The sequence below is a fragment of the Halichoeres trimaculatus genome, unplaced genomic scaffold (genome assembly GCF_033239565.1).
Source record: "Halichoeres trimaculatus isolate MK-OKI-2021-1 unplaced genomic scaffold, fHalTri1.1 fHalTri1_scaffold_3, whole genome shotgun sequence".
Taxonomy (NCBI): Eukaryota; Metazoa; Chordata; class Actinopteri; order Labriformes; family Labridae; genus Halichoeres; species Halichoeres trimaculatus.
This window is the reverse complement of record NW_027437181.1, coordinates 29,595,377-29,608,615: the sequence shown is the minus strand read 5'-3', so window position 1 is coordinate 29,608,615 and position 13,239 is coordinate 29,595,377. Positions and strand designations below refer to the sequence as shown.

Below are 13,239 nucleotides of genomic sequence, written 5' to 3'. Positions count from 1 at the left end.
GCTTTGTTAAATGGTTTCAGGAATGGATGAGGGACATTGCGGAGGCTACGTCCATGTTTTATACAGTCTATGATTAAAACATGGATGTGGTCTCCACGTCACTCGTCTGTTACTGATACCAAGAATTGAAGCCAATTCACGGACGCAGCCACACTGGATATGATATGGCCTTTGAGCTTCCTTTCCAACAGCTACAGGACACCTGTCAGTCACGTGAGATGAGGTGTGCCTCTGATTGGACGATCAAACAATCCCAAAAAATCTTTCGGACTGCAGAGTTAAAAAAAATTCACTCGGTACAATGTGTGCCGGGAAATCAGTGTTTTAGACCTAAGCTGTTTTTTGAACCAGGTTGTAAATGTACTTTTTAATGCTGTAAAGTCTGTATTTATGGCTGGGTGTGTACGTGACTTCCGGTCTTTCTGCAGCCAGCCTCAAGCTGATTCTTAATGGACAGCAACTTTTACCACTTCCACATTGGTTTCATTTTTTTAAATCGGCTTTGCCCCTTGGTATGAATTCACAGCAGGAAAAAACACGCTCAGCTTGTTAAGTTTTTTGTAAGCACTTGAAAAAGTGGGTATTTATAACTCATCCTTACGAACATATCAGAACTGATGGGTTATGCAAGAGCTTGGCTGAGTTGAGTGACTGTTTGGGTGCTGTTTGCCTGAAGGTGAAAAGCCAGCCTCAGCTCCACTAAACAGTCCATGATCAGGCCTCAGTCCTTAAAAACAACCACATATACATCAGGTATCAACCATGTGCTTGGCTTTCTAAGTCGAATCATTCTATTCTATGCTAAGTATTACAAACGCATTACTGTTATAAACAACTTTGGGTTGATTTGAAATTGAGTACAGAACAATAACTACTGCCATGTAGACAGTGTTTGGCAGGACTTTGGCTGACGCCATGTTTCAGCTGCTGCTTTCAGGACCATTAGGGTCAGAAGGAAGAGCACTGACTCCTACACCCTGGTTTATCCAGCGGTTGTCTCCCCCTCTCCTCTGGCTCTCCTGTTGCTCTGTGTACTGACTCAGCAGGGCTCCCACCTGCTCCTGGTCATTGAAGGGACTGGGACGGAAACTGGCTCTCAACCAGACTCGATACTGGGAACAAAAGGACACATTAAAAAAACATATTCATAAATAACATAAAATACATTGTTTAGGTATGCAAAATGATAGAAGAAAAAAGAACTACTGATTTTTTTTTGTTTGTTTGAGCAGCTTAAAATCAGCACAGAGCCAGAGCAGGTTCTTCATACTGGATCATTTAAATGTATCTGGTTTATGCAGTTCAAAGCCACAACAGCTGACGCTGTTAATACTTCATTAATCTTCAACACAGGTGGTTGGACATGAAATATCTCAGCATTCATAAGCTTTGATTAAACCTGTCAAAATGGTTTTATTTTGGTTTTGGGTGAAAACAAAAACAGTATCTGAGCTTCTTCTGCTTATTGGGAGAATCCAACTTTTATCAGCACCTAAATAAGAAAAAATAACCTTTTGATACAGAGTCTACACAGCTTACATTAAACTTTGACTAATCAAAGAGGTAATCACATTTCTTCCAGGGAGTAAGTGAGAACATTCAAAGCATGACAGAAGTATTAATAACAATTTTCTGAGTAACAGCCAATTCCCTACTGACATGCCTGCACACACCAGCACCTGAGACTCAGGATTTCCCCTCAACTACTCTTACAATTCCTTGTAATTCTGAAGAGATTTTGTTCTATATAAAAAGGTGACTTTATGTTTTTCATCTTGGGAATTAACAGAAGACTAAATCAGAATCTAAATATCAACTTAGTGCAGATACACAAAAACCTCATGATAAGGGGAGGTTAAACAGTGAATCTAAGCATACTCACTAGATGGTTAAATCATCTGGTGGCCTTCATCACTACTTCAGGTGTTCAGTTTAAGATCAAGGCAAGACAATTTGACTTGAGGTGGTTTGAAATGAAGCGTCTGTTTTTGCCAGTAAATATTGTTTTTCTGACCCCAGAGGTTGGGTGGTAACTCTCAAATGGTGTCCAGGAATTCTGAGAAGTTTTATGCAATGTCTCATCTTTACAAAATATAATGAAGTGAAAGTCACTTTGATTGTATCACATTTATCTTCCTAAAATTAGAATTAATACAATCTACTACATCACCATAAAATCTCAGCACTAATTCATGACACAACTCTATTAATGATTTTGTTATCAGACCTACAGGAGAAAGATAACACATCAATGAGCCGTTTCATATCATGGGGGTAAGTGAATAGCCTTGTGTCAACTCGAAAAAGAAAATGAAACGATTTTGGTTTTCTTTTGGAATAAGAAATGGATATTAAAAATATATATTTATATTTACAGATTCAGACTTCACCTTGAAGGTAAGATGGAAGTTGAATTTTAGGCTCATTATATATTACTAATAAACAGATTTAATAATTTTTGATGCACAAATAAAGGTTTGAGTGTTTTTCTAGGAACCCTCTGCTTGATTTATAACTTGTGTGACAGAAAAGATTTTTACTGACACTTCAAAAAATTCTGTTGACAGAATTCATGCATGATATCGTGCATGCTTTATTTTTTCAAGAAGCCTGAGGAGGATGGTCCTCAAGAGTATAACAGTTCTTTGTCTGATTCTCTGACCTACCAGCTGTCTTTTGATTCACAGCTCTAATATACTACAGGTTTTTCATTTGAAGTAGTTTTGGGATGTGAACTTTGGTGAATCTTAGACTGCTGACAGAACTTAAACAGCGTTTAGCCTCAAACACCCCTCACTTTCAATCTGAGGCACAACCTATTCCTGTTAAATCCTTGAAATATCTACAAGCAATGAAGATTTTTTTTCAATCATGTTGTGTTGCAAGATGCTGACAGTAATGCTAAGCACGTGATGAGCAGTGCCAAGCTAATGCAATCGCAGCAAATCCCCCACAGTTCCCCTTCTCTAGCCTGAGCTAGGCCGTGTCCGAGTCACTGTGAGGGAACCACATGCTAGGTGTCCACGTAAAATGATGCAAAACAGACGCAACCTACACTGACACTGAAGTGGACCGATGCTGTGATGATGGATCACAATACACTTTAAACAGAGCTCACTACTGCTGCTCTGTGCTATTCTGGCTCAAAACTTGATCCAGCAGTTATTGTGTGCTAATGATTAAATCATGTATTACCAAATTAAATACCAACATGGAAGAAGTGTAAAAGAAAAACTGTAGATTGCATACTAGGAGGACACCTCCTTTTAACCTGCTCCAGAAATGGATGTTCAGAGTTCTAATGTGAATAAAAAAAGTCATCATCTTGATGGTTTATTTTAAAACAAAGCCTATCTTTTTATCTTGTTATAACTGACAGTTGCATGCAGGGATATAACCAGCCTGAGATATTCCACTGCAGATGTCAGGTATACACTGTTCCATGACGAGAAGAGAGCTACAGTTAACGGCTGACAGGTTAACCACTGAGTGATGGTTTAATGTGTCATGTCCTGTCAGTTCCTGTGCATGTCTAGCTGGAATTGAATCACCACCAATGGGACACAACACATAAATGTGACGACAGAGGGCTGTTGTTTTCTGGAGATACTGGCAGAAAAATGCAAGTTGAAAAAAACAAGTTCAATGTGGTGAGTTGTAGAAGTTTTTAAGGTAATAGCTGAAGATCCCCTGTGATTGTAAGGTGAGGGCTCTCTGTATAGAATACTGTCTGCATGCAGTGTGTTTACTCATCATGTCCCTGTTTCTTCGCATGTTTACCTCTGACACTTGTGTCAACTGATACTCCTGCAGCTGCTGCTGGAAGCCATAGTTTGGGCCGACAAAGGAGCGGACAGCCTTCACTGCAGTCAGACATTCATCCCAGCTGTAGCGGGTGACTGTCATCAGGTAGGCCACCACCATGGTGGTGCTGCGGGACACGCCTGCAAGGCTGAAGCAAATCGTAGCACTCAGTTCAGGTCATTTTTACAAAGAGTCTTGGCTATTAAATACTCTATTTATACCTAAATGCATTGCTTTGTCAAAAAAGATTTAAACAAAACATAAAAAAATAAGAGTAAAACCAAATAAGGATGATTTTAAGTAAAGATGCTCTTACTGTCAAATGTACATCAAAGAAATGAACATCTTCTTTGTGCAATCTACTGATCAAAACCATAGATGCAACAATTTAAGTATAGAAGTATTATTGGATATCCTATCAATTAGTATGTGCAGATGTGAAGCCAGAGAATGAAATGAATAAAAACAATAAATCTTTTTTTTAGAAATGGTATAGATGAATAGTTGGATACGATCCCTGGTTAAAAAAGTCTGATAACTTTTCTCATCACTCAGAGAGGACACGTATAACAATAGTTAACTATAATAACAATTAAGCATTTTGTTGTTTTGATGGGAGAAAAAACTCTACTTAAATTGTGTGAAATCATGCTGTCATTGAAAGTAAAGGCCATACTGCTGCCATTTAACACAAGAAGAGGAGTACTTGGGATGCCAAGAACCTCAAAGTGATCAGAACTTGGAGAGAACTGGGTACAGGCCTTCCTCTTTGAGACATGGAGGAAAGTCTAGACTCAAGCAAAGTGATTATCTCCAATACCTCTTCTTTGTACATACGAAAGCGGTCTCGAAAAAACATTTCATCAAACTGATTCAAACCATTTGTGTGCTCCCTTTCACAAACTAAGAGAACTAAGGGTACTAAGCTGAAGTTAAACCTGCCTCTTTGCAGGATTAATATAAACTTCAATTTAGTCCTGGAGTAGCACTGATCTTTTCTCTTTGCAATGGGATTTTTTTTAACCAGGAGCAGACAAAATCAAAACTATTTTAAGATTAATCTGTGCAAGTGATTTAAAGTTAAACCAGCTCAAACTGCATTTTAGTCTTGGACTGGGCTTAAGTCTTGTCTGTGAAACCGGGCCTTGATATATTAGTTACTGGACTGTTCTCAAACTGTAGGGGCACATTGAATAGGTCACATGTCATTCTTTAACTTATTGCTTAAATGTACTTTTGAGCTTTCATGCTTTCGTCACTTTTGCATGTCTTGGCAAAAGTCAGAAGATGTACCAAGAACAGCAGTGGTCAAAAGCTCAATACCTTGAAACTTACCAGTGAACAAGACAAGATCCACCATTCAGACGACACTCATGGATGAAACTGATGCACTCTTTAAAGTGCTGCAATCTGGAAAGTAAACACAAAACTTACAGTATCAGACAACACTTTCATATCTGACCGATCCATTCCAAAGAATGTCTGGTGGTTTTCAGCACTAAATCTAAAACATATATTTGTACTCAAAAATTACAGTACTTTCTGGAAACTAGTTTTTAAAGTTAGGCACAGCTGTATCAAGTTTGTATATCTAAAAATAAATCACTCATTACAGGATCTGAAAAAGCACACCTTAACTGAAACTCCTGTGTTGAGGCCCCTAACTTGATGCTGAAACTGTAACATAGGATGTTTGGATTTTGACTGTAGAAACTTCAGGTAATTCTCAAAAAACAGAGAAGTGTGTGAATTCATCAAGCTGTTTGGATTGAATGTGTTAAGTCTGTGTGCTTTTTGTCAAGTGCTTTTCTTTTCCATTTCAACCTGTCATGTGAGAAAAAAAAAGTTGGATGGAGTTTGTGGTCGACCAGAGCACAGACAGCAGGGACAGACAAGGGAAGTAACCGACCTCAATTTTGTCTATTCGCAAAATGTCATCAGTTTCCTGCGTTCATTTATTATTCAGTGTCTAAAAATGATCAAGTGAATATTGTTAACTTTACAAATGCAACATTACACATTCTTAATTTCCTACTCAGTGTTGGACTTTTCTATAAACCCTTTTAGAAATGAAATACAATTGAGAACTAAAAAGCTCAATAAACCCAGGTTATGATATGAGCGAACACACCCTCAGTAGTGAAGTCTCCTCTGAAATAAAAGGGAAGACAAAACAGCTCAGTGCAGTGCAACGGCTCCTCAAATATCCTACTTGGTCACTGTCAGGAAACACTGATGGGGTTTTGCATAATCAAGCAGTGCATGGCTGATAGCAGCATCTCCTGAGGAGCAGATGCCGGTTACTCAATAGCAGACAGAATAACAGACAGAGGCTAAAATAGACTGACTGCTACTTTTCTTTTTTCCTCCTCTTTGAGATCCTAAGTCCACTTCAAAAGATGTCCTCTCAGCACTTTGGTCTGTCTTCCTAGCACAGAGGTTTCCGTTGTTCTTGTTTAATATGCAGAAAATTACCTTGTGACAAACATTTGAGGTTTTAACCCACTGTGAGTATAGAAGACAGCACTGAAACAAAGGACATTTCTGTCCGCTGTTATTGAATTGCCAAATGAGCTGCTGCATTTCTTTAGTTTGTACAGTAATAAAACACATTAGTATAAATAAAACCTTTCATGGAAGGAAAAATATAGCGCCTTATTTATAACCAAAGTACATCATGGTTGACATGCAGACTCTTCACATGATCGCACATCTCATTTTGGAAATGTTTGATGCAAATGAGTTGACACCTTCATGGTCAGTGCACAGTGCATATTAATGTTATAACAACTTTGTCATGTGAATGCTCACTGAAGGGGAAACCCAGAGCCCTGACAAACATGAGCATACATATGTTGTGTTGCTATGTTCTGTAAACATGTACAACAACTCCATTAAGATATTTTTTTTATTTTCCAGGCAAGTTGATACCCCGAAAAGATGTAAAACTGTCCAGCAAATTTACAACCTTTGTATCCCTGATGATAGCAGGAATAGATATAAGTGAGGCATGCATTCAAGTCAAATAAAGTTGAAATTTTGTGCCAAATTCTGAAAATGATTTACAAATTGTTTAAAACTCATGAAACAACACATCATCTGTTGACCCTGAAAACAAAATTGTAGTCAAATGAACAGTTTATACTACTTTAAAATTGAAGGCAACAATGAGCATCAACCAGTTTGTAAAGGCACAACAAAAGACTGAAACGGCGATGTGACTGTTTGGGGAAAAAAAACTGGAGGAACAACTTCAAATGATCAAAAAGAAATAAATTATTTTTATCTTTTTTTTTGTAGATTCATAGAATGTGTTTTTTTTATCATCCTAAGTTCTCTTAACAACTTTAGTAAAATCTAAGGATCTGGAGGGGCTGGAAAGGCTGGACCCAAATACTGGATGTCCATGATCTTTGAGCCTGTGGGCAGTATAGCATTAGAACCAGACATGGCTCTGCAGTGGAAGTCACTGCATAGACCAAAAATCACATCCAAAAGCAATAGTCTGGAAAATATTTCACTGCTGCGTCTAAAAACACAGGTTAAACCTGTACCATGTAAGGAGGAGACCACGTAAAAACATGATCCAGAAACAGAAACAGGAGTGGCATCTCTTGGTGAAGAAACACCTGTTTAAGATGAACTATGGAGAAGAGGTAAAACTCTCCTCTCAGTCTGACAGTCAAAATGGACATTAGGAAGTCATGGGTGCTGTGTCCTCCCTTCTAAAGAGAAGAGGAACCACCTGGTTGTTGGAGTGGCACACACTTCAAAGGGCAGCATGATGGTATGATGATGGATAACTGCTAAAAACAAAGGCAGCTTACACATTCTGGAGAACAAAACTAATTGTTAACAATATATACAGGTCTCTGAGCAACATATGCTGCTATTCCAAATAATCATATTGTTTCAGGAAGGACTTTGCATGCTTGAGCAAAACAATGCAAACCACATTCTGCGTGTATTATATCAGTATGGTTAGTCTGAAGCAGAAGTGGCCAGACTGCAGTACTAACTTGTCAGCCAATAAAAAACATTTGGTGCATCTCTACCAGACGCACCACAAAGAAATCCAACACAAAGGAGACCCCAAACTGTAGAGCAGGGACAAAAATCACACTTTAACACACCCCCCCCCTCCAAAATTTTTACAGCATGCTGTTAAAAGAAAACATGATCCAGCACAACCATCATGCCCCTGTACCTTTTTTTGAGAATATTTTGCTGGCACCAAATTGAAAATTAAGATAGATGCTGTCTCTTTTTGATTAAAGATAGCATTTGAATAATATGCAACTATCAGCATATTTTCTTTTAAAGGTAAATATTAGAGCCAATTGAGACCATGGCTGTGATTTGGGGTCATTTAAAATGATCCTGATTTCCTAAAATTCATCCACAAGCTTAAAAGAAGTGCTTTCTAACAGCTTTAAACAGATACAGTAGCTCCAGAAACAGACCCTGCGTGACTGATGGGCCTTGCACGCGTGAGGCCTATCACCTCTGTCCACAGAGGATCTCTCCCTGGTGGTGAGCATGCCAGGACATCAGTGGGCCTCACCATTCCTGTCAGGCAGAGCAGCGATTGTGACAGAGGGGTTTATTAAAGTCCTGGGTGGTCGGGGCCTAACAGCCAGATGTCACTCTGAGGTTTCCTTCCTCTGCTGCCTGAGGGAAGGACACTTGATTGCAACAGTGGAGGTCAGACACCTCTAACCCAACCCCATCAGCAACATTCAACCAAACTTTAAATCGCAACTCTCAGCCAGTTGCATTGAACCCATCTCTGTCTTTAGATGCAAATAAGATCTACAAAATGAGGCCTAACCAAAAAACCATGACTATTTTTAGTGTGATGCACTGACAGAATTCAACCACTCTTCAAATGAGAGAATGTTGCGTTGAATAAGGGATTAATGCAACCCATCCATTTGTGCAGGAGCTCTGGACAACCAGTAGAAGGCACAAGTGCATCAGTGTCATACTCTGACCAGACACAGAACTGACAGATGTGACACAGCTCTTTCGCACTGATGCTCAAACTGCAACACCAGATTGATGCTTATCTATTGTGCCCTCAGCCTGCGTGCATTGAGCAGTTACTCTAACTCTTCGTCAAAAACCCTGTATACCATGAATGTGATGACTAATACGTTATGTGAGCAGCAGCTCCAACGGTGGAGAGACAGCTCATTCCTCTTACAACATCAGGTCTGAGTCTGATGAACAATGACACATTGAACACACTTACTCCATCTCTCTCTGCCTCACTCACACACAGATGTACAAACAGTAAAAAATGTGTCTTTCTTTAAAGGAGCAGTTAAAAAAGATAATGCTTGCGGTTTAAGGGAAAATTACAAGCTTATTTTTTATTCATTTAACAAAGTCTAATTATCTGCAAGTCATGGCACGGACTTTATTGACATGATAGGCAGTTCTAACCAGGAACTACCTATCTCTGTGCCCTCAAAAATTCTGTCTAAATCTGGGCTGTGGTGCATAAATAAACAAAACAACTTAGCAATTAATAACCAGAAACCCAGAAATAAAATAATACAGTTGTTTAAAAGAATCATTCCTTTTTCTACTTCTTTGTTAAGTTTTTGTAACAGTTTGCAGCGTCACACCCTGGGACCTCAATCAGGAGCACAAGAGTGTTGAAATATTAAAGCATGACTCGTCAATGCTTGAGAAATGAAAACCAGACATTTGAAAACTGAAGAACAAGAACGACTTATACACTGAAGTGTTAGTGTAAGTGTGTGTGTCTCTCTCTGAGCATGTTTACTCACAGGTTCTGGTTTGAAGCATCAGCTGCATGAATACAAAGGTATGTCATGTCCTGGAAAACATGAATTGAAAAAAAAAACTTAAGAGGCTGGAACAAAACCAAACGCATGTCATATCTGAGTTTCACTTGTCATTTTTTCTATGTCTATTTAAATAATTAACATAAGAGCCCAGGTCAGTTTTAAAACTGAGCATCTGTATCTTCACTTTTCTCTTAACACACACAGTTTGTCAGTGTTTGATGAATTTTAGCATATTGAAATGAATTTGGGGAAACTATGTTTTTTGATGTTAAAGACAATATCAAGAAACTTGCTTGCTAGTTTGACACCTGGATAGGAAATGCTGATTATATGTAGATATATCCACACAATGGACAACAAAGCCCTGTGTAGTGAATCCAAAAATCTGATTTACTCATTCTACTGGAGCATGTCAGTCTCCCTTTTCAATCTCAAGACATCACCACCCCCATCTGGCTGACTGGACACATCACATCACTTTAGCACAATCAAACAAAATAAAAAAAAAAAAAAAAAAAAAAACAAATTTCCACGGGAAGTCCAGAAATATTGATGTAGCTAACATGAATTTTCCACTAACCTCAAAGACTGGTTTGGCATTGTTGTACACTGACAGGATGTGGGTGATGCCATTCTTAGAAAGACTTTCTCTGTTTTCTGAATCTGTGGACAGAAACAGAGGAGTGGGCGTCCATAAATTCACATCGACTCTTCATCTTAGTTCTTTTGTACACTGCTGCAGAGGTGAATCTCTAGGCTGTTTCCTATCCTGAAATGATCATCTCCTGCAGTTAGGCCTGTGGTCACTTGCTACTGTCACTTGATCTAATTTTAGCCGCTATCCTCTTGCCATCATGTGGAGCCATCATCGCTGCAGCTAAAGTTAGAAAGCTGAAATGTCACATTAACTTGGAAGAGGTTGTTGCAGGACACCGAATGAGTGAAACTTCGCTGAGTATCATTTTAGCATCACTTTGTAGAGTGTTAATATTTCATTTTCAGCAAAACTAACATCTGATTTCTCTGAAATATGTTAGGCTGAGGTATAATCTTACAGAATAAAATCTGCCTGCATTTTTATATTTTTCAAGAGATAGGCTGAACACAGCGTTCAAACACCTACATAAAGCAATTTGTTGAAGAGCGCTGGTGGCTCATTACTGCTTTTGTATCAACCCGTGTCCATCTTACATACATGGATCTTTGGCCCTGAAAGCTTAGCCTGACCTAGCTACACTGTAAGTAGCTACTTAAAAAAATCAAATGAAGTACAGCAATAACAGACTTTCCTTACCTCTTATGTTTCCAAGGTAGAGGCCATCAACAACCTGTGAAGCAGCATTCACAGACATGTTGAATCCAGGTTAGCAACTCATCACTGTCCAGCTTCAAAAACTTCACTGTCCCAGGTTGAGCCAGATTGGATTTAAGGCTTAAGGCTTAAGAACCAAGTTCCAGCAAAGGAAAGATTTCCTACAACCACCATACAAGGTCTGAAGCAATGATGCATGATTATCAGGGAAAAAGTGATGGGTGGAAAGCAGCCACTGAGTGCTTCTCTACAGCAGCTGTAGTACTATGTGTGCAGTACATCTTTTTGAGTCTAATCAATTTACTGCGCTTCACTCAAATTCAGACATCTGTTGTTGGATTTTGCTATCCTAAAATTTATTATACCACTTGTTGACTTCCTGGTATCCTATGCTATGACAAAGTATTGGACATGGAGATACAGACAGGTGAAAAATCAAAAGAAAAAAAATAGAGATGAAGTTTACAGCTTCCAGGTGATTCCACAACAGCTTGATAAAGGCACCTTTCATTAAGTCTAAGCAAGGAATGACCGCATATTCTTATTTGGTGTTAGTCTGTTGTAGTGGAGAAGACTGTTGTCCTACGTAAGGACTGAGAGATCTTGACTCATTTTAAGCCTTAGGAGTGTGATTCACTTTTATAAAACCATACACTAACTCTAAGCACGTGTTGCCTCCTGAGGTGAGCACTGGTCAGGATAGAAAAATGTCATCATAGTTTGGAGGGGATTCCTCAAAACAACTCTGTGAGCAACACGTTGCCATTGAAATGCCCCCAAAACTTAACAGAGCCTCCTGTTCCTTACTCTCTATACATCCTACATCAGTCTATAAAATGCTGAACAAACTTTTAAGTTTATTTCTTCTTCTTATTTATTCATTTATTGATGTATTTTTTATACAGCTTGGCTCTAATAAAGCCCGCCCCTCTGGTCAAAAGGTCAAAGGTTAGGGGCAGGGTTGAGGGGCGGGGATTCCAGAGCCCTGCTTTAAGGGGCTACATCTGGGCAAATTCATAGTGTTTCAGACAGTCTATGGTAAAAATACATCTTTTAGTTCAGGGACAGTCTGTCAGCCAAAAGCAAGCTACCTTGTGAAATTACACCAAATTCATGTAGATATCTTTATCACAACTTCTATTATCTGCTGTAGTGGTTTTAATGGCCTCGTAGTAGTTATTATAATTATGACAGATGATTAGTTGATGGATAAACTACTTGGAAAAAACACCAAACCATCTACTACCAAAGATTTGTTAGACTTTAGGCTAGCACTGTATGCACTGAGCACTTTTCACTTCTTTTCAATTTATCATGCACACACAGCAGACATTATCACCACAAGCACTACTTGTGTGTCTGTGGTAAGTAGCCACACACAACGGCATAAAAACTGATCATCAAAAACCGTTAGCCTACCTTATTCATTCCATTACCCATGATGAGGCTTTATCTGTCTGCGACCAGCTACAGGACTTCAATATGTTGAGCTGCTGCGATGTATTAACATGGACTTTGGATCCAAAACGCACGACAGGACTGACATAAAAACACAACAGGGACAGACCCTCGTTTAAATCGCCGTTAGTCCTCTATTTAACAACATTGTTGGGTTCAACTAGCATGTCAATCGGTGATATTAATTCAGCCTCAAGCTCTCCTTAGCTACAATAACACTTCCTCGTCATGCTGTATCGTCTTCCGGATTGTTTTGACGTGAAATAACGGCAGCTGCAGGCTCATCCGGTAAGTGACGTCACTGTATGCCGCCGTCAGATCAGTTGGTTTAGACTTCACCCAAAAAGCTTTTCAGTATTTGTTCATTTACACCATTTATATGCAATTTATGAAAATACAGAAAAAATGTAGCCAACGGCTCATCAGTATGAGACGTTAAAAAGATGACGCAGATAATTTCTACAGCACAGACGGGATCCCCATGTAGGATTCATGACGTGTTACAGACAGGGCTCGCATTAGGGTAATACTGTAATGCTGACATTACCAAGACAATCGGTATTTGCCAGTGACACCGATACAGTCCGTTTTTATACAACACTGGTACTTTGGTTCTAAGTTGTATGAACAAATCTACCGTAATGGTATAAATTATGAACAAAATCTGCTGCTGTGAAAATGTTAGACTGATAACTATCACACCTCCCAAAATGATACTTAAGATCCTATGAAAAAAATCAGTGCCTTTAGGCTAAAACAGGCCCTTTTGTTGACAAATACTTTTTCTAAGCCCGGACAACTTTGCACAATATCAGTGCAATCAGCCAACCCTGAAAAACAGGGCAA

General features: G+C 39.0%; 1 protein-coding gene across 1 annotated transcript; it reads right to left on the bottom strand.

The window, feature by feature from the left end:
* Window positions 1-447: 447 nt before the first annotated feature.
* On the bottom strand, window positions 448-12,692 carry dusp22a (dual specificity phosphatase 22a). The gene is made up of 7 exons (XM_074665609.1): window positions 12,355-12,692; window positions 10,918-10,951; window positions 10,204-10,286; window positions 9,603-9,652; window positions 5,140-5,214; window positions 3,781-3,952; window positions 448-1,112 (listed from the first exon to the last, which is right to left on the bottom strand). Exons 1-7 carry the CDS (start codon window positions 12,373-12,375, stop codon window positions 921-923), a joined length of 627 nt encoding a protein of 208 aa, XP_074521710.1. The 5' UTR covers window positions 12,376-12,692; the 3' UTR covers window positions 448-920.
* Window positions 12,693-13,239: the final 547 nt, after the last annotated feature.